Source organism: Zychaea mexicana (genome assembly GCF_025766255.1).
Source record: "Zychaea mexicana strain RSA 1403 chromosome Unknown BDB00scaffold_13, whole genome shotgun sequence".
In the NCBI taxonomy this organism is placed as follows: Eukaryota; Fungi; Mucoromycota; class Mucoromycetes; order Mucorales; family Lichtheimiaceae; genus Zychaea; species Zychaea mexicana.
Window position 1 is genome coordinate 338,134 of NW_026516676.1, and position 24,367 is coordinate 362,500.

General features: G+C 41.8%; 6 protein-coding genes and 1 non-coding gene across 7 annotated transcripts in view; 4 read left to right on the top strand and 3 right to left on the bottom strand.

The window, feature by feature from the left end:
• Positions 1–3,559: 3,559 nt before the first annotated feature.
• Positions 3,560–5,400, bottom strand: BDB00DRAFT_808266 (CRAL-TRIO domain-containing protein). Its single transcript, XM_053122398.1, has 7 exons — positions 5,227–5,400; positions 5,102–5,140; positions 4,740–4,994; positions 4,456–4,633; positions 4,222–4,373; positions 3,963–4,101; positions 3,560–3,889 (listed from the first exon to the last, which is right to left on the bottom strand). The coding sequence occupies exons 1-7, from the start codon at positions 5,311–5,313 to the stop codon at positions 3,753–3,755; spliced, it is 987 nt and encodes a 328-aa protein (XP_052982932.1). The 5' UTR covers positions 5,314–5,400; the 3' UTR covers positions 3,560–3,752.
• An 801-nt stretch (positions 5,401–6,201) lies between these two features.
• On the top strand, positions 6,202–7,940 carry BDB00DRAFT_808269 (uncharacterized protein). The gene is made up of 8 exons (XM_053122399.1): positions 6,202–6,392; positions 6,514–6,576; positions 6,677–6,791; positions 6,909–6,947; positions 7,027–7,111; positions 7,184–7,265; positions 7,357–7,579; positions 7,654–7,940. Exons 1-8 carry the CDS (start codon positions 6,306–6,308, stop codon positions 7,749–7,751), a joined length of 792 nt encoding a protein of 263 aa, XP_052982933.1. The 5' UTR covers positions 6,202–6,305; the 3' UTR covers positions 7,752–7,940.
• A 622-nt stretch (positions 7,941–8,562) lies between these two features.
• BDB00DRAFT_808272 (uncharacterized protein) lies at positions 8,563–10,238 on the top strand. The gene has a single exon (XM_053122400.1). It carries the CDS (start codon positions 8,669–8,671, stop codon positions 9,995–9,997), a length of 1,329 nt encoding a protein of 442 aa, XP_052982934.1. The 5' UTR covers positions 8,563–8,668; the 3' UTR covers positions 9,998–10,238.
• Positions 10,239–12,109: 1,871 nt separating this feature from the next.
• Positions 12,110–13,359, top strand: BDB00DRAFT_102549 (uncharacterized protein). The gene is made up of 3 exons (XM_053116058.1): positions 12,110–12,143; positions 12,476–12,761; positions 12,882–13,359. The coding sequence occupies exons 2-3, from the start codon at positions 12,574–12,576 to the stop codon at positions 13,297–13,299; spliced, it is 606 nt and encodes a 201-aa protein (XP_052982935.1). The 5' UTR covers positions 12,110–12,143; positions 12,476–12,573; the 3' UTR covers positions 13,300–13,359.
• Positions 13,360–14,694: 1,335 nt separating this feature from the next.
• Positions 14,695–14,767, bottom strand: BDB00DRAFT_t22. The gene has a single exon. It is a non-coding gene; the product is annotated as a tRNA-Lys (tRNA).
• Positions 14,768–19,834: 5,067 nt separating this feature from the next.
• On the top strand, positions 19,835–22,923 carry BDB00DRAFT_102579 (uncharacterized protein). Its single transcript, XM_053116059.1, has one exon. It carries the CDS (start codon positions 19,888–19,890, stop codon positions 22,774–22,776), a length of 2,889 nt encoding a protein of 962 aa, XP_052982936.1. The 5' UTR covers positions 19,835–19,887; the 3' UTR covers positions 22,777–22,923.
• Position 22,924: 1 nt separating this feature from the next.
• Positions 22,925–24,367, bottom strand: part of BDB00DRAFT_891235 (mini-chromosome maintenance replisome factor-domain-containing protein) — a 3,181-nt gene continuing 1,738 nt past the window's right edge. The window contains exons 5-9 of the mRNA XM_053128475.1: positions 24,278–24,367; positions 23,881–24,203; positions 23,651–23,784; positions 23,378–23,518; positions 22,925–23,307 (exon numbers count right to left, since the gene is read on the bottom strand). The exon at positions 24,278–24,367 is cut by the window's right edge and continues 364 nt beyond it. Of these exons, the coding sequence (XP_052982937.1) occupies positions 23,086–23,307; positions 23,378–23,518; positions 23,651–23,784; positions 23,881–24,203; positions 24,278–24,367 (910 nt within the window). The 3' untranslated portion in view covers positions 22,925–23,085. The remainder of the gene's footprint in view (positions 23,308–23,377; positions 23,519–23,650; positions 23,785–23,880; positions 24,204–24,277) is intronic.

Consider the following 24,367-nt stretch of genomic DNA (forward strand, 5'->3'; position numbering starts at 1 on the left):
TGGTGAACTAAATCTTTAATTACAAATCAATAAACTCGATACGCAAATATTTCTTCCAGTACGCAAATTGATATCTCGAGGCGCAAAAATTATTTCATCATACGCAAAAAATATGGGAGTTATGCAAACCTTATTGCAAAACTTATTGGGTACGCAAACTAAAAAAAAGTAAGGCGCAAAATATAAAAAAATAGTGCGCAAAATCATTTACAAAACACTGTATAAGGCGGAAATGAGCTTAACGAGGTATACCTTTTTTTATTTATTTGCTCAATTCCTTTGCTATTCATCGTTCAATATTACAGACATTTGAAAATTGCACAGTACTTATCATGCTTCTTCGTGCAATATTTTAGCAGCATATAAAAAGGTAATAATTGACTACAGATTATTTTAATACAAGGGAAAAGGCGAGATGTTAAGACCTTTTTTTCTAGAAGGACACATAGTCCTAGAAGAGACTCTCCTCCCTTCGTTTCGCCGCAGTGCCGTAGCATGCAGTTGATAACAACTGTCACAGTGATCATTACACTTGACACCGCTAATTCATCATTGTTACGTGAAATCAGCAAACAGCAAGTGCTACTACCGCAATAGTCGTAGTGACGCCATCCGCAGAAAATAGGTTGCATCATGAATACTGGAGAGAATATAAAAGCAAGCAATTCACTCCATGGCAGAGTAATTTAAATATTAAGCTTACCACAACATCACTGGTCAGTGTACGAAAAGTATTCTCTCACGTGTCCATCGAATGTGATGAGTATGAATAGCAGCTCATATAATGATTTGAATCGAGATGAACACCTGTAGCTGTGTTGTAAACAAAGTATAATAGGCATGTACATTACTTTTACTGTCATATATACAGCAATGAAGCGTCATGCTTCCTGTTGCATTACGAGTAAGAGTCTTCCTTATCACAATTTCTATAGTGCCCCAACGCTTGAGTTAATAAAACAAACGAAATGCATTTAAACAATTAAGGCACTTCATGTTTATTCACATGTGGACTACTGTGGTCTGTAAACGTCTGGGCAAAAAAAAGAAGTTAATTTTCAAAATATACATGGTTTCCCTTGCTGGTGTCATAGCACTAATAGCTCGTCTGCTACCTATTAGTAGCGAAGCCTATCTGAAGCCCTGATAATTGCAAAACTAATCTTTTCGCAACGGTTTTCTTGGAAATTTCAGCTCGCAAGAAGCTGAGGCTGACTTTAATACTTGCTATGATGGGATGGCGAGTTAGCGGCTATCATAAAGAAATGGCAAGGCTGTGGCATATACGCGTTCTGTCTGAGATACTATTATTAATGACATAGGTTTTTTTACAAAAAAAGATTGATTAGCGGTCTACGACAAAAGCAATGTCAATGCGGAAAGTCTGCGGCTGATAAAATGAAGCTAGAGGATTTTGAGACATCAATTTGATTTCACAATTATAATTTCACCATACAAATAACTAGTAATAAGAAGATATGGAAGGCTCTCTTTCTCTCATAATAAACTTTGACGGTTTAAAAGTCTCACGAACTTCTCGTCTCAGTCATCGATCCTCGATATAACAATCACCATCATCGTCACCGTAGCTATTGCTGACAAACAAAGCAATCCTCTGACGCTAAAGCAAGCTAACGGGAAACCTACAGCAGCGAAAGAAGGGCAAAGTATTTGATGTAAGCAAGATGACTTACGTACGACAACCAACTAACTTCCAAATACTACAATTCCCAGACAGCATCATATAAAACTGTCTTTTGACCATTACAAAAGACCATTTGCAATACAGCTTAGATGAAACAACAACAAATTAAAGTTAATTTAGAAAAACGAAGAGAGCAAGAAGGGGAACGTTGATGATGTGGGATCCATGGATGCAGTCCAGCGTACATACATCGGCAAGGTGATGCGGTAACCGTGATGCTCGCAAAACTATCCTCACACCATCGTGTACTATCTTCCTTGAAAAAGTCGCTATGATAGCCAAGGCCCAGTAAGTGCATTGACTGCGGGTGTATTTGAACACTTATAAAGTCAACATAAACGAAAGGCCTGTGCGTGAGTGTGAGTGTGGGGTTGAGACTAGTATACTAGTTCCGCAGTCCTCGTTGCTACAAAAGGCACGATCACGTCGAAGAATGGGACGCAAGAGATGGAAGCAAGACAGGGGAGGTCGAGACGAGAAGGATGAACTATAAGAAAGTGTTATAAACGAGAGAAAAGAAGGAGGATTTATACTTGCAGAAAGTTGTGTCCAGCAGGCATGTTTAGAGCTGGCCGGTTCAGGTCCTGCATTAGTGAAAGCATCCTGGCACGATGCACGCTTAGCCCATAGCAGAGCATCCCTACCCCACTGCATTGGTAGAACGTCGGTACGGACGTCTCTCTTCATGGTTCGTCCAAGAGCAGTCAACAATCGCACGGTTAAAAATGACTACAAATGGTGTACTAGTACGGGCTATACCATACTAATAACCGTACCATCGTGCGTGGTCTTTGAAAAAAAAAAGGAACGTCATTTAGACAGTACTAAGAATGATCGCATATCACAAAAAAGTTTCGACGATTCTTTAGGAGTGATACGTAAATAAATACTTACGTTTCGCTCACCATATCGATCTTGCCACAGTAGGTACATTACAATAAAATTGAGATCGAGAACGGGATTTGAGCTAAAGCTATCAATATCCTGAGTATATAGAACCTCTGATCTGTAAAGTGCTATGGAACTATGACGCTCTGAGCTAGAGTCTTTTTAATAGCGCTATTATCTAGCATTTGTTTTAAATGATTGATATCCAAAGCCTTCCATAAAAAAAAGTATCATGCGAGGCACTGATTGTCAACAGACACTGTCACTTCATTCTCAGAAAATGAAAGATTAGCACCAGGAGAAGACGGAGGGATAGAAAAACCACGATACGGGATATATTTGCCAAAATTCTAGCAAGGTCCTGTTACTTTGGATCGTGATGATAACTTCCTCGAAACAAGGCTTATTACGCGTGCAATGATAACGAAATCAACAACATAAGCGCCTTTTGGATATCGTTGTCCACATATGTCCCACTTTGTAAATTTTTCTCTCATAATACCGGCACCAAAAAAGCATGATCTCTACTATTATTAAGCGCGTATGATAACAAACTTCTTGCTCATCGAGTTAGACTTATTGGTCTCCCACTCACACCTGGTCCCTTTAGGATCGTACAACATGGACTACTGTAGAGAAATTTGGTTAGGGATCGCAGTATTTCCATATTATGAGAAAAGTAGCCACGGTCAGAACTGGTACTGATTGAGGACCCCATTTCTATTCGGATACAGTCTTTGTGAATGATAAACTTGTAAGGCTCAACTAGCGAACTCTGAAATCATTCTAAATTTGTCTTGCTTGAAAGGAAGCGGATCAGTCGTCTTCGATGTAAGCTCTTCCTCGGTGTATCATACATTCCGTAAAAAATGCGTTGCAAAGATTGACCATAGCGAAGATCGAAGAATAAACAAGCAGCAATTGAAAAGCCATGTCTACTTTACTTATCAACCGATCATGGCCGTACTGGATCACAAAATGCGCTCTTCTGCAAGCAATCAATCAAACACAAACTGCTAACTCCATTTTCGTTTTTGCATTTTTATATACACCTTTACTCATCATACTGCATACAGAACAAGGAGGACGGTTGTGACAAACTGAGTATATTAACAACATTACGATTTCCTTCTATCTGACTCGATGCAAATGATACCAATTATTTGGCTGGTTGAAAGAAAAGAGGGCCGCGAATGAGTTCATCGGTTTTTCCCTTTTCCATTGTTTCGGTGTTGTATGCGGTTGGAACATTTTGATTATACTCTTTAGGTTCCATATAAGGTATATTTTTTAAAACTAGGCATAAACAAGTATTGTCGTTAGAGCTGTCTTTATTTTTCAGGATACTCGGGTGCAAAAAAGAACTTACTTTGAGAAGGCACACAACCTCCTGGCATATGCGAGCATGTGCACTCACCGCCCAAAAATGTTGGAAGGTTTTCCGCTGGGATTTGCTTCAAAAGCACATCTTTATAGTCCTTTCCCAAAATCTGAATTTTATCAATTGTCTAGAAAAGAGCAGATACCATAGACCAGATGAGGAAAGCGCTTACAGCTATAAGGATTCAAACAAATTCCCTCCCTCCCCAAATATTTGTTCTTTTGAATTTAAAGCTCCAACAACTTACACCAGGGTCTAACCATCCCTTGACGATCTTCCACACCATGACGAATGCTGAAGGTGCGTTCACCAAATACAACTTGTTTAACGTCTCGGGATAATACTTTTGGTCTGTATCTGAAATAGCTCTGATGTAATATAGGGCCGGCATATGGAACTCTGTAATATGATGAGTGGATCAATATCTGGCATTCGTAATCAGACTAAATATTCGAATAGAAACCTAGAAAAATGTACTTACGATGCCATCCCATGCCTGTACAATCGAAAATGACTGTCTCACGATTGATAATCTTACCAGCCTTCTTTGAACAGTCCTTCATGATTACACGATGGAGAAACTCGTTACAGCCAATGTGATAATGTGAGACCTCTTCACTTGTTGCATATTTGGCGATTTCCTTGGCCGCATGATGACCCTATGGAAAGTCCACCCCTTTTAAAATCAGCCTCCCTAGTTCCACCTCTACCAATTGACCCTGCAAATACTGTCTTTTGATCGAATTAAAAGGACTCTTAGCTTACCAGCCGCTCAATATAAATTGGACAGCCATCATTATCCGTCTTGTGCAAGCAACTTCCGCCCATCCATCGATATATACGCAAAACAGCCTCTGACACACTAGGATGCACGTCTAGGTTTCCGTCAGGTAGACATGAAAATCCGCGCACTGGATATAGTAGGGGAAGCTTATTGTCCAACGTGGCCACTGGATGGACGTCAACGTTGCTCTCCTTTCGCCAAGCTAGTGTATTTTCTAATTGTTCCTTTGCAGCTTTCTGAGAGTACGTGTTGGCAGACGAATGAGTATTTATTTCGAGAAGCCCGAATGCGATCAAATCGAAGGGTTAAATGCATGTCTTTCACAAAAAGCAAGGCTACTTACAATGTTCCAGCTTCGAGCAATCAGGAATTGTATCAGGTACTATAGTAATAGTAGCAGCGTAGTAGTTGGCAACAATAGTCGAAGTTTTGTAATCCATAACCGAATATAGTCGTTGTCCATGTTACCTCGGTTTTCAATTCGACTCCCTGATCGCCTAATTCAGCGCGCAGCTGCTGTACTGCCTCATTTTGCTCTTGTTCTGTCTCGGTCATTGCGCTTGGCGTTTTTATATTGGAAAGAAAAAGAGACAGAGGTGGTATGTTCAGGCGACCCGGCAATAAAACAAGCGGCGATAAATTTAGCAGAAATGGCATTTAACAACTAAATGCGCACGTGGTTCCTGAAACGGACGCCCAGGGAACCAGTACATCTGATGGTAGTTATTATCTAAGCAAAAGGCTCGATATGTGCCTGCAGACAGCAGTCGCCAATAAAGTGCTATATCCTCAAAACCAAGAACAAGCTTTCACAATAGTTAGTGTAACAATAGGCATTGTGCATGCATGCATGCATTGACGAGAAAAGAAAATTTTCCACAGCAGAGAAAACACTTTATTTCTACGACTACGCTCGGTTGATTAACAAGTAGTCGCCTAACTACTGCTGTTAAAGTATTAAATATCACCAATAGCAATGAGTATCCTACCAAGTAAGGCTCAGCAGATCAGAAAGAACTACAGCAGAAGATCGCGAAAGTGGCTACAGTGAAAAATCACGAGTCGTTATTTACCATATCGATCTCGTCAGCAGCAAGACCAGAAGTGTATAATATCAGCTCGTTGTCAATTGATACGTATTCTGTCGACAGACAAATTACAGCGACGCATGGCTTCTTGTTTTGGGTATGATGATGTAGCAGCATTCTTCTATTATGGTGCCTTCTTCTACAGCGAAAAATACAGCCACAGTGCGCGTATACGGAAAGGTGCGTGGCTGATGCCGTCGTATTAAAGAGTTCCGCTTTTCAATGAGAAAATGAGGCAACCGGCAATGCGTGTGAGTTATTCAGTCAGCAAAGAAGAGAGGCAGTCTTCATAATTCTTCATGGTAATCTTATTTCGTTTTAGCATCCGACACAACAGCGCTGCGTTGCTTTTGTTCTTTGTCAGCCGAAATTTGAAAAGGCATTAAATGGGTTTAGAACCTCGGAGCTCTTTTACCCCGGATTATATTTCTTTCTCTAATACTCTTTTAATACTTAGCCATGGATATCGAAGCTCTTTTCAGTGTTAAGGACAAGACCGTCCTGGTCACCGGTGGCTCTCGTGGCATTGGTGAGATGATTGCCACTGTAAGCTTTGTTTTTTTTTTGCTCTTCTCCCGCCGTCATTAGGTCGTGATCGGGTGCCTCTGACATTTCAATGATTCAAACTAAAAACTATGAAACTCTTTGACTGACAAATATATTGTAGGGCTTCGTCCAAGGTGGTGCTAAGGTTTATATTTCGAGTCGCTCGGTTAAGGCTTGTGACGAAGTAAGTCCAGTGTTCTATTGTAGCTATGCGACAGCTGTGGATCATGCATAATATATCCATAAGGAAAAAGAGGGATTGGCTGACATAAATGCGTAATTAGGTCGCTGCCAAATTGAATGCTTTGGGCCCCGGCAAATGCGTTGCTATTCCTGCCGATCTTCAAAACTTGGAGGATCTCCAGAAGCTTGCTGCTGAGCTCTCTAAGCGTGAATCCCGTAAGTAGATGTCATAATTATTTAAAAGGGCACGAGGGAAAACGAAAACAGATGAAAGAAACCAACCGCTCATTGAATCATATCAAATCACTCTTCCAACAACCATGACTATCATAGATCTCGATGTGCTGGTTAACAACGCTGGCGCTACTTGGGGTAAGATCTCAGCATCAACTTCTCAGGTAGAAAGTCAAGCTATCGTGTAATCAAACTAACGCACACTTACACGTACTAGGTGCTCCTATCGATGAATACCCTGAAGCTGCTTTCCAGAAGGTCATGAACCTCAATGTCAACCGTGTCTTTAGCTTGACCAAGGCGTGAGTGGATATATATTGGGAGGTTGTTTCTTAGTGGACGAAAAAGACTTAAAAGGATTCTTGTTGAACTAGATTGCTTCCTTTGTTGAGATCCAAGGCTTCCGTCGACAACCCATCCCGTATCATTAACATTGGTTCCATCAATGGTGAAACCGTAAGCTATTATGCTCCGTTTTTAGTGTAGTACTTTGTAACTGGGAGCGACAGTGTACATTGATGCCTATCTTTGTTTTTTCTGCTATAAGGTGCCTGGCTTTGAAAGCTACGCCTACTCTGCATCCAAGGCTGCTATTCACCACATGTCCCGCCACTTGGCCGCCCGTCTCGGCAGAGAATACATCTTGGTTAACGCTATTGCTCCTGGCTCCTTCCCATCCAAGATGATGGCTGAAACCTTGCGCAATCATGGTGATGAAATCAGGGCCAAGGTCCCCGTTGGTCGCGTTGGCACTCCTGAGGATGTTGCTGGTACGTTTCGTGCTTATTATACGAGTGTGTATCACAGAACTCTGACGTTTTTCCCTTTTCTTATTATTCTACAGGTACCTGTATCTATCTTTCCTCCCGCGCTGGCAACTACACCAATGGTGCCACCATTGTCATTGATGGTGGTTCGATCCAGAACAATTCCAGAATCTAAATTCAAACCACATAGCATCTTTTTTGCGAAAATCAATCCCCCGATCACTTGTATTTCTGTGAAATACATATTGTCACGCTGAACTTGTATACACCCTGTCATAAAATAAAGAGCTTTTGTTTGATGTTTTGCACATAGCTTGATGAAGTGTTGACTTAGGGAGTAATAAGCCACGTATTTCTCAACCGCTTCACGCAATCAAATGGGTATAGCACTTGATGAAATCTTGTTTCGCCTTGGCGAACAGGATATCTAGTGGAGCTCCTACCCGTTTCTTGCGATACAATTACTGAGGAACAGTAAGAAGATAATCTTGGCCCTGTATGATACTACCTCGTGCTCAGCATAATTAGGAGTCTGTTCATCATGGCTCCTATCTCGATGCAGAAGTACTTTCGACAAACACATACTGCAAGGTTAAACAAGTATACAAAAAAATCTGAAAGTGTGTCGTATTCTCTACAATTAAAGCATCTGAACAATCTAAATACTGTTCAGTAAAGGATTATATTACACAACGTTACTATCTCATACTCCCAGAATTGTGAAGAGGTAAAAAAAATTACTCGTACCGTAAAGTGGCTTACTCGTGTATAATACTTTAAAGAAAAAGGACTGACATTGATTTGTTAGAGCTTCTTACGGAAAAAATGCGAAAGCCGAGTATGTTCTATTTCACATAACCATTGCCGCAGTTACCAGAGAAAAACTATACCTCACTGATAAATCTGCTTGTGTGCTGCGGCAGTTATGAATGATGTGACACATGTGCACAGCTTACCTATTGCTGCGGCATCTGGCCGCAGCAAATCCGGGAGTTTATGAGATTAATGCCGCATCAAATATAAATAGAGGAGTGGTGTTACATTTTTATTTTTATTTTTCCAATATCCAACGAAAAGGTACCAGCAACAGGAATGTGGACTACTCTCAATACGGCCTCCTACACGGTTGCTTTTGGCGAAACAATGCCAGAAACCAACAATCACAATGCTCTTGACGACGCAGTCCTGGCAGTCCTCACTGACGGCGACAATTTTCCACCGCTACAGTCGTCGCATACGACTAACACAGCAGCAAGACTGGTTCAACAAAACGATGAATGGCAACGAATTCGCTCACATGACCTTGAGAGCAACGACAGCCTGACAGTCTCCTCATCTGGAAACGATGACAGCAATAGTACATACAGCGATGATGATGGCAACAATGATCGCGACGCCGAGAAAAGCGCTACTACGAGCTGGCAACGGGTTAACCATAAAAAGAAGCTGATACGGTCATTTGCTGAAATTGCTGCACGAGCTGGCCAGATCAATGAACCCATTCCTAACGAGTGTTTCTTCAAGCAGGTGCCAAAACGATCGGCGCTAAACAAGGAAAAGACAGTAGAGAGCGAAGCATCAACAACGGCAAAGGGGAAGCATCACGAAAAGACGACGACCACAGAGGTACACGACGACATTTACGATGCACCTTTCGACGGTTATGACGGCTATAAAACGAGCCGCAGAACAGCAGAACTACAGAAACATCGTGTCCTTCGCCACAAACAGAATCTTTTCGACATTCTTTTTGGCCGCCGCATGCGAGCGATTCCAGAAACGCTTGCGAAATACGAACATCGTGACGATCGCGCCAGAGAAAAATACAAGCAATTACAAGTAAAACAAAAGGAAGCAGCAACCAAGGCCAAGCTTTTCCCCTATTGGGGTGGTGAGAAAGAGCTTTTTAAAAATATCGACTACAACTACGTTCGCGAAGTCCGGAGACAGCAACACAAGGACAAAAGGATTCAAATATCGAAGGCGGAATTTGTTCGTGCGCAGCTTCTCGACGAAATGGAACGACGAGGAATGCTGATGGGACTACCAAGATCTCCTGAAAAACGGTCTTTACGCAAGAAACAGCAGAAAAAAGAACAGTCCACCCGAGCGCTCGAGTTTCAGAATCCAGACGTATATCTCATGGGTACCAGCAGGTCATGGCAGTACTATGGATATGCCCTTGCTGAAATATCTCGACAAGTGTATTATCAAGAATGGGATTCTTTGACCCGATCGAACAATCAGTATACAAAACTGGTGCAGGTGTCTGCTTTGGATGGACCGAGAAGAAACAATGCTATCGTTAGTCTGCTTCATGAAATGCTTCCACGCAATTATTACAAACCAGGACAAAGAAAGTTTAGAAAGCAACATATTCGATACTTTGTGCAGAATCGAGATAGATTCGATATAGAGTAAATGCGTCAATGACAGCATAACAATAATAAAAACACTTCTTTATATCTCGCCTCACAAAAGATGCTCGATTATTATAACTCGTAGCTACTCGTTATATACGTAGTACTGAATGGAAAATACGACGTTGAAGTCGAATGCACTATCGTGCTTGTTACTACGTGTGTCCGCCCACTAGACCTTTAAAATTTTTATATCAAAAGGGCAGCGAGCAATTGGATCAAAGTGATAAGTGGGAACAGCAACACCGGATGCTTATCGCCGTAGAGTGATCATGCATCTCTCACGCGGCGAAAACCTGCTCTACCTCTTGCCATTGAATACCAAATCTCCTCAAAATCGTTTTACTGCATAATTGCGCCTTAATACTCAATAGCATATTGATAATTAGGTAGTTATGTGTTATAAATGCTCTAGTATGATCTATAATATTCAATATTACAGCATGCTACGCCCCAGTCGTAGTTTGTAATTTTATACGCCATAAAATCACCTGCTTTCTTCACAAGAAGGAGCTATTGAGCAACTTTAAGGAATTGAGCAGAGACATCACTGGGTTTGCGTTAACTAGCCTCCCTGGTTCTCACTTCATTTTCTACAATCCATCTTCGCAGAGTCGAAATACCACATTTCTTGAACATAAAATGTAGATGATTTACTGACACGATAGCAAGCTTGACAATGATATAACCACTTCCTTCGGCGACGTCAGCGACAACTCCAGTAACAACACGGAAATCAGCTGTACTAGGCCTTGTGTCCATGGCAGCGTATTGATAATTTTTTTCGCTAGGTCGTTTGCCAAAATCGCTGCACCGACTAACGGGCAATATGGCTTGAATTCGTGGAACGATTCTTCAAAAGATAAAAATAGGTGACGCAGTATTCGTTGCTGAAGCAAAAACCGTGAAAATCTCGGGTGAGATTATCATAACCTATGAGAAATAAAAAATAGCGTAGTATTGATCAAATAGTAAAACTGATACTTGTTGTCAAGTGGTATATGTTGGGCTGTTTAAAAACTATACAGGATCCGAATTCGACATTTACACAACTTGTATTTCGCAGATGGAATTATCAGAAAGACGTCCTCAATCCCTTACCTCTTCTGCACATGGAGACGAGCAGCACAAACGCAGGCCATATAGCTTATGTATCAAATTCTCGGTAGAATTGGAGAAGCTTTGTAATCAGACAGCATGATGGTATCTGGAAGATTCAATTGGTCGTGCGAGTCTGGTTAGACTTTCGCCGCTACTGCGTAACATTCAAGTACATGAAGGAACATTTAGAGTGCTCGCAGAAAAACGATTTCGTTTTTGTTCAAGAAAATAGTACGTTATCGTGCGCAGCAGCAGATCAGGAGCTTATCATTGGAAACGGTAATACTGCCATCGTGTATATGTACAGGAGCATTGTTTTGCTCACTCAGTTTCTCCCGTAACAATCCACCGCTGTAGGTAAAAAACTTGCACGATAACAAGAATGGCAGATGTTGTATTCCCATGATGTAGAGCTCAGCGAGGACGATCTGACCATCGCTTCTGGGGATACTGAAAAGGTCAATAAGACGGTCGAGTCGTGGCAGCACGTGGACAACCAGAAACTGCTCAAATTTTTCGCCAAGATTGCTATACAAGCAGGCAGGATCATGCTCTTATTCCAAACGAACGTTTTTCAGGTACACACGGCAACAATGCAGCAGCAAACAGTAACAGCGGTCAATGTTATTGAGATTTACATTATTAGTTGTCGATTAAACGTCCCATTCATTTCCTTGTTGAGGATCTACATCTGATGAACTTTACGTTTACCTTGATGATGGTGCTCACGGTACAAAGGAAGGTCGCAGATGATGGAGCTACGGAAACATAATGCCGCTCTATACGCAAACAGAACCGCATCAACTTTATATCTCGTCGGTACATACGAACTTTACCTTCGACCTTGATTCAACCACAAGATTGCAATGACAACAGTAAGAAGCAAACAGCAGTTAGCGACAACTTGGGACTTTATACTTGAGGTCCCTAGTTGGACTATTTACAATATTGCTCAATATGACCAAGATGTTGACTAGCAAAAAGGCAAAAAGGATGCAGATCAATTTCGAAATGACTGTTGCCGCAGGGCTCTACTATTATTGCAGGCAAGTAATAAAACACCATGAACTTGGTGTCCGGGAGCTTTGGTAATGGGAAGAAACACGAAGGAGAGCAAGCCATGCGTGACCTTCAAGGAACCGCGAATTCGCTCATATGGCCTCCCAGCAATGCAACGCGGCAGCTCTTCTACTACAGCCTCACGCTTATTGGTTTGATAGTGATGATGTATCGTCGATGTAGCCAAAAGATATTGGGCACTTTACTAAGCGAGAAGAGTACACGCTTATGAAATTTTTGTGAGAGGAACAGCCTTACACCTACTATAGACGGGTCAACAAAATTATAGAAAACAACATGTTTACTTTTTTGCACTTAGTTGTAGAAAGCCTAAAGAAACCGAATAATTTGTTTGTCGGCAACCTTATCAAAATGGAAGCTGAGACTCCGAGTTAATTCAGACTTCTTCCTGCAAAAATGTCCAAAAAAGATTCAAAAGTTTTGGAAGAAAATGAAATCTTGAAAACACAAATCGATGCTTCCATTGGCGTTGCACGCTCACTTGTACAATCATGGCTACCGTCACCTAAAGCTGGAGAGAAACTAGACGATACCGAAGAGGACGAAAAGACATTTTCTCGTTATTCAACGGGTCGACCCGACAGGTGATCATTCCCACACCATTGCAATTGCCATAGTGATCTATTTAGATCAACGACGAAGAAGAAAGATTTTATAAGAACCTAACAATCAGTGTCACGATCGTTTTTTTTTGTTCCTTATAGACTAGGTTTGGGAGCCAAGTTTCTATCTCATAAAGAAGCGATTCAACACCAAACGCCTACGATCTCAAAGAACGAATTGAAACTACGGAACAAGATTCTTAACCAGAATCGGCGAGCGGATACCAACGCAGACGATAATACGACGAGTGCAAAACGAAAGCATCAAGAAGTAAGCGATGACGACGATGATGAAGAAGAGTCGCGTACGAGATCGGTAAAAACAGCGCCAAAAGCAAAACAAGAGTCAACAACACCGGAGCCTAGCAACTACAGCAATAGCAGTGGTAGTACGAACAAAAAAATTGGAGCTCAAGGGGACTTTTTGTCAATGTATCTCTCGGAAAAAGCTGGCAAAAAGAAAAAGAAAAAGAAGAATAAAAAGACAGGTCAAAATAGTGGCGATGCTGCTGAGTCATAAAGGAAACGATATATCTCTACCAACTTTTTTTTTGGAATATGGTAAGAACAACGTGTTGCAGACAGTGGAGATTTGCATTTGCTGAACTAGCATTTCGAAAGAGGAACTGTAGCTACAATTTAGTTTTGTGGGCAGTGATCTAACTGTCTAGAAATCGCTGTTTCTAATTCACTATATCGCTGACAAGTGTTCGTTAATTTGAATCTTATGCTTGTAAAACATGAATTTTTTCGATAGCAAAATATGAAAGATATCTGTTTGTTTGTTTTCGCAATACTTGCCATCACGGACTGGAAGGTACCGCTCGGATAAAGATGCAGAAAATGAGATCATAAATGTTAGAGCACGTATAATCGTGAAGTACAATATCTTGCATGAAGGTCAGTTCTTTTTCTGTGATATAAAATAATAATGGTCGTGGCTATGAGGATCATAACGAAGGTGAAGTAATCCTCCTCTTTGTAAAATCATGGTACATGCTGTTTAACGCAATGGTGAATGGCGTGGATGATATTACAAAGCACTGGCTTTTCGAGCATCACCTTGTATGAAGAGACTCCATGTGGTAAACCTCACCACTTTGAGATTGTTCCGGACAACTCAACCCACTCCGCCGTCTTCGTAACTAATATAATGTAGTAACGGGAGCACCACACGCACTTATGAACAATATAAATAATACATAATCAGCATCATATCAATGCTCCTCGAACATGAATTTCAACTGAGAATAACTCAGAACCAACCATCGTATACATAATGATCTATTCTCGTAGTCAATCAACACTTCCTCTCAATCCATATACCTGATTTGCCCAGTTGTCACCTGTCAAAGAGTATGAATCAATTCCAGCACAGACAAAGAAGGTGACATTGCATTAAGAAGGAACACACTGATCAAGGCAAAGATAACTCTTTACACTCGGAAGACAACATTCATCATCATGGCATACAAACTCCATTTTCCTCATCTTCAAAAGATCCAATATTCGACACACCCGCGGTTCATCTATCAGTTTACGCAAACGGAAGTCTGTAGAGCATCCAAAACAATAGATTAAAGCTTTGTTAACTCATTCAATAAAAAATATCTCATACATAACTCTCACTGTATATCGAAATGTCTTTTATTTTTCTCTCTGAAATGACCTGTTTCTATTCCACCTATCAGTGACCCACGTCTATCATACACCAAATGAAAACAGTTTTTAGTGGCACACTCGATGACTTTCTGCTGCTTTATACAATACATATCGTGCACGGAATAGAAAGCGGCTGGCAACAAAAAAGAGCAACAGTTGCAAGAGGAAGCAACAACAAAAAGAAATAAAAAAAGCAACAGCTGCTGAGCAAGTGCACAAAAAAGAGACGATTTCCTCGAATACCAGAATTAATCGCCCAGTGGGGGTCTCGAACCCCCGACATTTCGGTTAAAAGCCGAACGCTCTACCGACTGAGCTAACCGGGCCTGATACTGTACCAGTGCAATCGGACAAATACGAACATAACATTTAAATGTTTATATAAATAATAATAATTATAATATCATCTCCTCCTTCTTCTTTTGTTGTTGTTGCTTAATAAACTTGTATGGCTGTATCAATAGCAGAAGTATATAATAAAATAGGACTAATTTTGTTGTATTTTTTTTAGCTTTGTTAAGTGAGAGTTACATATAAATATAGCTAGCTTCTACTTCTTCTTTTTATTTTTATTTAATAGTACAAACTCAGATATATAGGATTTCTAATAAAACAGTTTTTGATGATAAAATCTAAACAATTTTTAGAAAGTTAGTACTAAAGGTCAAAGCAGATTTTAAAAGCTAGTAGTAAAAGTAATAACTAATAACAAAAAATCTGGTTTGAGCTTAGATTATTAAGAGTTGAAAAGTTAGTAGTAAATAAAAAAATCAGATCTGAGAGAAGTTGATAATAATATTTAGACCAGCTTTGAAAAGTTTGATATTCTCTGTTTAGTATCTAGTAGGCAGTGCATTTCTGTTTTTCTATGGGTAGCTCAAGTTAGATAGTATAGTAGTAGTATAAGGTGATTTACTCATGAATCTACCAATAGGCATTAAAGGCATACTAGCTCTCCTCCTTTCTTTCTTCTTCTTTTCCTAATTTGCCTACTATTGCTCGATTTCTATCTACTACCTCTTCTTTTCCCCTCTTTATGCTCCCCCACTCTCTACTCTATACGAACGCTGTCAATCCTATCTACTGCAATAAACAATTTGGTTCCAGAGCCGTTGCTTACTCTACCCACGATAGCAACTTGCCTCTGCCTTCCCCTATTATTTATCATTTATGTTTCTTCAGATAGCAGCTTTTCCCTTTAAAAATGCTTGCAGTCCCTTTGTGTCTCTGATGCCTTACTTTTCGATCCACCCCTCTAGTTACTTCGTCGCCACTCTTGCACTAAATTAGCCTCGTTTAGCTGGAATGCGATCACTGTTGTATCTAATATGATCAATAACACATATTCTTTAATCGGTCATAAACAATTGCTGTTATTTCCCTCATAACCTCACTTGTGCGGACATTTCTTTATTCATATACATTTTAGTGAAACACCAATCAGCTATGCTCAGGAAGAAGTTGTCATTATATGGATTGTTGTATCCAACATGATCAATAACACATATTCTTTAATTGGTCATTAATGATTGCTGTTATTTCCCTCATAACCTCACTTGTGCGGACATTTCCTTATTCATACACATCTTGGTGAAACACCGATCAGCTATGCTCAGGAAGAAGTTGTCATTATTCGGATCACGTAATTCACATTAGCTACTATCTGAGGCATTTAACTGGATGTACCTTTTACTCACGCATCATACATTACTTAATCCTATATGATTGATTTATAACATCATTTCATCCGTTCAATGCACACGCTGTGGTAGTTGCCAAGGATAAGCCATTTCTTATAAATAGTGAGAACTTCTGTTATCATAATGAACCAGTTTCAATTCCTTTCGGGTCTCGTTGACTTATTCTGCCTCTTTTGGTTTATTGGATATTACAATCACTCTATGATGATAGAGCTTCAATAATGATAATAAGGGACAAGTTTAAGTATCTTTGAGATGATGTTTTATTCCGACAAAGATAAAGCTCTTTCATATTTTAGCTATTAAGACGGCAATATCAGTTCATCCGAAAATTGGATAAACTATGTGATAGAGGATGGATCAACGACGTATCAGAACTTCTCATGAAGTCACTATGTTAATCAGGCACATTTTTGAAACCGGCGTTAGCTGATGATGTAATGGCTGAGGTATATGTTAATAAATTCATTGTCCTGTTCACGTAAGGTGGATCATCCGAATATGAGGTTTTATTCAATAGTGTTAGCCGGGATGCCGTGGTATTCATACTTGTGTGCTATAATATTCAACCAAATGTCTTATTATTGATATCTTAAGCAGTGTTTTAACGTGGTTCGCCACACACTCAACTGTTTGGCGCCATGGACTCTGGAAGGGGTTTGATCGCTGACTTTCTCTGTCAGTTTTTAATGCGTTCAGACGTCAACCCGTCTTTTGGCACCCTAGATTTGGCACCATTCTATGCTCGCTACCATATCGCTGATGCCGCGCTTCATACTGGTTCTACTCGCCTATACCGGCTTGCCCGCTTACAATCTACCATTGATCAAGTGACCCAGGTCCCTTCCTATCCCGCCTTATCGCCTTCAGGTTAGTGCCTCTTCTGGCGTTCGCGGATTTCACCCGCTTCACGCACCATCTGGTGGCGCATATTGTACAATAAACTGTCCTGTCGCCAAACTTTGCACACCATCTTTCCTGAACATTCCCGTCCCCGATATGTCAAATTTGCGATCAAGAACCCGACTCCCGCGACCACTTTCTCTTTTCTTGTCTCATCAAATGGCAAGTCTGGCAACAAGTCCTTCAATATTGTGTCTTAGAACCTGTGTCAACTGTGTATGTCATCTCTGCTCATTTCTCTCGTGATCTACCAACCTGGGAGCTTCATCCATCCAACCTGTCTCCCATACCATTGATTGCTGGCGTCCTTGCTGGGGTTTGGCATTCACATTGGAGCTGTGTTTTCTCTTCTATCCCTTTCGACTCGGATTCAGTTTCTCACACTACACACAAGCATCTCATTCGCTTCCGACAGGAGGAGCTCTTGCATCACCCCCCATAGAATAGATTATTAACATATTCGTTATCTTTATCAAGCACAAAATACAAAAAACAAAGTTCTTCCATGGAAAAAACTATATAAATCATCAGAGCGAAAGGTCAAATTACTTTCAATCATCATTGCCAGAGCTTTCTCTTTACATAAGAAGCAAGATGAATGAATATACTTAGTTCCTACATATGAGAAAGCTGCTTAAAGTCAAAACAGCAATTTGCTTTTCCTTCTTCCATCGAACAATGATCGCGTTTGACTCGATCAGTGCCGCTTTCCGCTTCTTCTAGATGGAGAGTTTAGAGTGCTCCATCAACGGTTACTGGACAGCAAAGAAATTTTGGACGCACTTAAAGTCTGTTATTGTTAGTGCGTACGTATCTTCTCAGCTTTATTAGTGGGAGACACGTGAAAAAAGACGGCATGGTTGCCTCGTCGTATACTGGTTGCATTGAAGGGAAATGGCTATAAGAGAGTGTGTCGTATGTCGTACTACTCAATTGTTTTCCAATAAAGGGGCACGATGGTAGTATAGACCATGATATGATCCGTAGTATTGATAAGTCATCCTGTAGTCGAAATGTTTATTGCCTTACTTTACTACTGTATACAAGAGCGCAAAATTGGAAGCTTCACTGCAAGTCTAAGATAATACAAGTAGGGGCATGATGGTGATCACGTCGATGGTAAAGAAGATATTATGTACGAAAACACGCCGATCAACAAGCAGGAGGACTAACAACAAGGGAAAATGAGTTTGTAGAAAGAAGATGAAAGAAAGAAAACAAGAAAGCGAGACCCCAAACGTCAAAGAGAAACTGTTTTATATTTGAGTATGAATAAGCAGTTAGAAAGCACTTGTTATGACGCGTTTCAACTGATCAAGTAAGGACGAGTCCCGAAGATGGCACGCACAATGCTGATGGAGCAGTCGTTGCGGTATATAAGCGTAGGGCATTTTTTCGCCGGTGAAGCTAGCTTATTCGACGACAAGAAGTAACCCAGAGCGTGGAAAGCGCTCCTTATTTTGCTGCTCAAATGCATAAACGTCCTACGCCTAAGCATGAATTAAGGAGGACTGGTGTAATTGCTGGGTTTACCGAGCAACAAAGTGCCTCTTTTTCTGGGTCGCGATTTCGCTCACAAGTGCAGTTTATTTCTTCTTTCTTTATTTCTACCTCTCTTCACTTTTTTACCCTCCTCGCACTCTAATGCAAGATCTGGGCATTACCGCTATACACCGTGCCGTACAGTTCCCTACTGATCCAGCGTCAGTACGCAGCCAACAAGCCTTGGCACAGGCTGACGCTGTTGTAGTAGATCGTGTTTTGAAACGCATCTTGAACTACCTCCATGGACGGAACGAACGATGGCCAGCACGACGACTATTCCGCTGCTTGGACTATATAGTACAGCACTGCAACCACCAAGCAAGCAATGCCATCTTCCATTCAAGATCCTTCCGATTGTGTGTCAAAGCAGCGCTGAATCGTCTTGCGCAATATGGCCGGGGAGGAGGCGGCAGTGTCACCACAGCAACAGCAACAGCAACAGACGGGCAGCAACAGCACACAGCAACGCCAAACTTGGATTCCATGCAGACTATAATCAAGTTTATCGGCGACGTGCTAGAACACCGAAGCTGTAACGACGCTCTTTTAATGGAAGTACGACAAAGTCGAGCGATCATGCACATTCTACAGCTGGCGGGCGCTTATCCAACGCTCGAATCCAATTGTCTCCGCACATTGGCCGCAAAAGGAAAATTCTTTGCAAAGGACCTGATCGAGTACGATGCCTTTTATATTTTAGCCAGTTTGGTGGGTCGTGTGCCCGACCTACTCATAGCTAACGCTACAGCAACAACAACAGCCACTACTACCGCCACTTCCTCGTCCGCTACATCCCATGCTATAAGGACGCTCCATCTCTGTGTCAAAGTAGCTCGCACTTTTGAAAATCTGATGAGCTATACCAAATCTCCTCGTGCAGATACCCAGAGTCGCGAAAAGGCTTTGCGGTTCGTTCAGTCGATCAACTTCGTTGCCGTTGCAAAAAGCTGGGAGATATCGTCGAGCCAGTATCTGGAGAATCCAAGCAACTCGATTGTTCGCAAGCTGATGCACTCGCTCACTAGCATCGTCAGTAGTTGTGTGTCCGTGTCCAAGGATGCCGCATTGCCGTTTTCGGATATCCGATCCGCATTCATCTGGCGTTCAGCCCTGTCACACGATATGAAGACGTTTTTAAATCTTCTTCGGTCACAACAGCAGCAACAATCAAATGATGAGCAGAGCGACAGCATTACAATGATGGACGAAGTTGGTATGTGTGGCCACAAAAGTGTCTTTCATATGCGATTATTGTTCTAAGAGACTTATTACGTGTTGCACTAAATGTAGCTATCCGAATGCAGCGCGTGGCACGAATAGCACTCGGTGTCGCTGTCTCTAATGGAAAGAGCGGATCCTACCAGCAATCCAGTATAGATGAGCTGACCCAAGATATCACTACATTTTTGTTGCTCCTTGGACTTGACGCCATCACGCCAGAACACATCACTTTGATAGGTCGCCCAGCAACGGGTGCCATGGACGCATGGTTTGAGGAGTGGAACTTTGACCACGTTTCTGGCGTCTGGACGGCAAGTCTACTCAAAAGATATCAAGATCTCTTCATCGTCTTGTTGGAATGCTACATACAGCATTTGCAATTAGCGTCCAAATTGATGGTAATCGGTGTTTCTGGATACTTTGCCCACTTTCTGATCAATACATTGGTAGCCTTGAAGGATGATGTCGTCAACGAACAACTGCAGCAAGAACAAGAGGAGGCACAACCTAATAAGTCACTGTCAATAGCAGCAACAACATTGTCAATACTATCGACACAGCCAATTCCAGCACGCATGCAAAAACTCGTATCTTATTTTCTGCATTTTGACAACGCCATTCAGGTCTTTGCCACAGCTCCGATCTATTTAAACGACGTTATCTGGGTGCCGACGATCCGAAATGCATTTCATGGCCTAACACTCTTTGCTGCCGATGACAACGACGTCGACATGGACATGGTGGAAGTGGGACCACCGCTACTAGTACAATTACAGCAGGAAAACCAACGCAACAAGCAACAGGAGAACCAAGATACCATTTTATACAAGGCAAAACGAGCGTTTTCGGTGTTACGTGCCGTGACCAAGTTTTCCAATGCGTGTGCAAAATTGGAACAAGCGGGCGCACTGCACATGGTGAATATCAAGTATATCCCCAACAGCGAGGTACTGGAAACTTCAGTGTCCGTGCTAAATGTGTATGCATCGTTTACCCATTTTATTGCAGCACTGGCTAGCACGATGGCCTTGATACGTGCCAAATTACGCAGCGACGACGCATTCCCGATTGGGCCAGCAATCATGAAACTGTTGTGGCAAGCAACCATACGGATTCATGAATGCCAAGAAAAGAATCTGAGGAACGCGTGGACGCATGTCGTTTCTGGAAGTCTAATGGTCATTAATGCGTTCGAGTTTGACAACGAATCGCTCCAAAAATGGTTAGCGTGGCCTGTCCATTTTACTGATTGTGATGGTGACAATGACAGTGTGATTACTGAAGTCAATAGCAGAGGATGGATCCATAGTCTAAGAACAAATAACGGACGTTTATCGGTTCTGCCGACGATATTGCAAGCGCTATTACCTGGACGCCAAAGCAGCGACCGCTACGAGATTTTACAAGACCGTATCAGCAACAGTGATTACTTGGGCATGCTTTTGCATGCAGTAAATGCTTTCAATCTTTTATCGACGGTTCCAGAATGCGGCGTTCAGTTGGTACGAGATGCTGAAGCGATGGAATTTTTGTGCGAGCTACTCAAGGGGTTATTGGAGCAAACCAAGAACAGCAATTATTCACCGCGACTAAAGGCGAAAAGTGGCGAAGATATCAAGATGGAGGTGCAAACCGGAGCGGATAGCGGCAACGAGGTCAATAGAATAAGCAGCATACTGGACAGCAATAACGACAACAATAGCAGCAGTAGCAGTAGTGATTCGGAAAGATTGACAACGTCCTTTACGAGGAGTTTAAGCAATCGGTGTTATGAACTTTTGCATCGTGGCCTTGTACGAATACTGGCGTCCCAAGAAAACATGCGGTTCATTATCACTAGTGACGTCCTCACTGCCTTCTTCAAGCCGCTGCGCACATCCATAGCAGAAATGGACGACTACAAGCTTGAATTATCACAGACGCTATGTCAAGACTTTTATGAAGAGCGATTCGAAGACTTTGCACGGCTGTTTCAATTCACAGTCGGCGACGACAACGCGACGAGACTCCACGAACTGTGTGCGGTTGCTACTGCATATGCTTGCCCGTATCCATCCCATTGGGATACTGTGCTCGGGATCCGCGTAGTGGACGGCGAAGAAATTATTCATAACAAAAGTGTCTTTGGCGCACTCTGTCGAATGCTGATGTTTGAATTACTTGAACAAGACAGCGACAATGTGTACGAGGCTCCATATCGACGACCTGCTGCTGCTCAAGCAATCGAAGTCCTCACTCAAGTTCTGACACCAGCATGGGTGGCTGATCGCCAAGACATTGTTGTCCAGTTACGAGACCGGATAAGCTCTAGCGTCGAAAAAGAAGAAGATCTTGATGACAGTTGGAGAACCAATAACGACGAACACAGCGAGGACATGGTGGCGTTTACGACGGAGCATTCAAGCATACCAATTACGGCCAAACGTGGTCCACTTGTACGACAATCAACTTTTTTTGCGGCATTATTTTCTGGTGAATACGCAGAAAACCCGGACAAAACGGTCAAGTTACTGGATATTACGGATCATGCGCTCACGTTGTTTTTGGACGTGATCAACAATATACAATTGGGCGAAATGCGTCTCTCTTCATCCACATGCTGGCGCGATGTGATTGATCTATTGCTTGCAGCCGATCGGTTTGGCAGCACGTCGGTGCAGAGCGTATGCGAGGAATGGATATCCAGGAGCTTGGTCGACCAAGGTAACCAGGGCCGGTTGAATGGTGCGATCTTGTTGTTTCGACGGTGCAGGAATCCCGGTGCTGTCGATGGTGGTATGGCTTTGGACGTTTGGCCGTTTCAGAAAGTCCTCAAGCAAGCACTGATGATTGTTGTCAGTGAATTATCAGTCAGCTGCCAGGCAACAGAGTTCGATAATATGTTACGTGATAACGACGAAGATGAGTTGAGCGCGTTTTGTCAAGGAATGGCAGTGCTCATCTGCTCCACGTTGGACAAGATGTAGTTTCGATTTGGTAGAAGAAAGAGGGATGATGTTACCAATTTTACCTTTTCTATCGAGTAGATCTTGCTGTAATTCTTCCATTTATTTGTTTTTGCTGACTTTTTGATTAAATAAAATGTTTGGTAAATGCACAAGATTATAGTTTTAAATGCTTAAAATATTCACAAATGCTATCTCTTTATTAAATCATTTTTACTGCTAAATATATGTAATAATTTTTCCTTTTTGAAAAAATGGATGATGAAGAGGAGAAGAAGGAGGATGAGGAGGAGGATGGTTTCTTTTGTACACAGTTTTCTTTTTGCTAATCTATTTTGCAGCTTCCTGGTCACCGCCTAACAATCGCTTAGTACGCTCCAGGTCCATGCTGCGGGCATGGTTGTATATTTCCTTCGTCAATTTTCCTTCACCAAATGACAATGCAACTAAACGGGCCATGCTCATCCAGCGCATAAGGTCCTCTTGTGTTGGAAGCTTGGACTTGTTCTGCTGTGCAGCCTTACGTTCCTGAACAAACGATTCGGTAATATCCTACAATCGAAACAACATGTACAGGTTACTTCTTGGCTCCGCCATAGCAGTTTACAGTATGCTCACTTACGTCAGACATCTTTGGGTCAATGCTGTACTCGCTATATCTTGCAAATTGAATATAGAGTCTGAACAAATCAAGTACTTGTTCGTCCAGTTGAGGAAGTTCCTCGGTGGTAAAGCTTGATTGAAGTGGTACTACACAGTCATTCTATAAAAAGTAACAAAGGATTTAATAATCCTCCTTTCTGAAAATAGACATATTGTGCGTGTGGGGAAAACCAGGGAGGAGGGAAAGTGAGGTGTAAAGAACGTGCTGTGCTATATTCTTTGTGCTACATACCGGTAGAATAGATTTGCCTTCCGAAAGGCAAAGAATTGAATAATCCGTGTCAAAAACGTAATTGCTGTATGGGAAGACATAGGTCAGGGACTGTTGTGTGACCAGTTCCTGGATCACTTGGACATTGCGAACACCTAGCGACATTATTTTGCGGTGAGTTACGATAACATCAGTAGCCCACGTACACACCACCATCATCAATATCATCCAGCTTCACAAATAAAACTTACCAAGATCACCCAATGTTCCTTCTGTCATGGCAGTCTCATCCAAGATCACGGCAGTGCCATCTGTAAGCTGCAGAAGACCAGCTTCCAAGTTTTCGTTTTCGCTTTTTGGCATGAATCGTGTACCGTTTAATAACTCAATCGAAAGAGGCACACCGACGCAGTGATGGACCAAGTTTTCTATGAGCTCAAAGACCAGCTTGGATGCCACGTTCTTTGGACTGAGCTTTTTTGATGATTGCTGTTCCGTGTTTGGCTTGATAACAGGGAAATTCACCACGTTCAACGCAAACTGACCAATCTTGAGTCCACTCACTTTGCCCGTCCTATTGTATAAATTGACAGAAACGATGAGTTTCAATGTGTGCCGAGTAAGTAAGAAAAAGCATCCTATCCTTACACTCTTGAGAGAAGCAACAGCAGGACGTATTCCGAGACCAACTTATCGCCGCCAAATGCTGAAGATATGTAATCCAAGAGCTTTTCACGG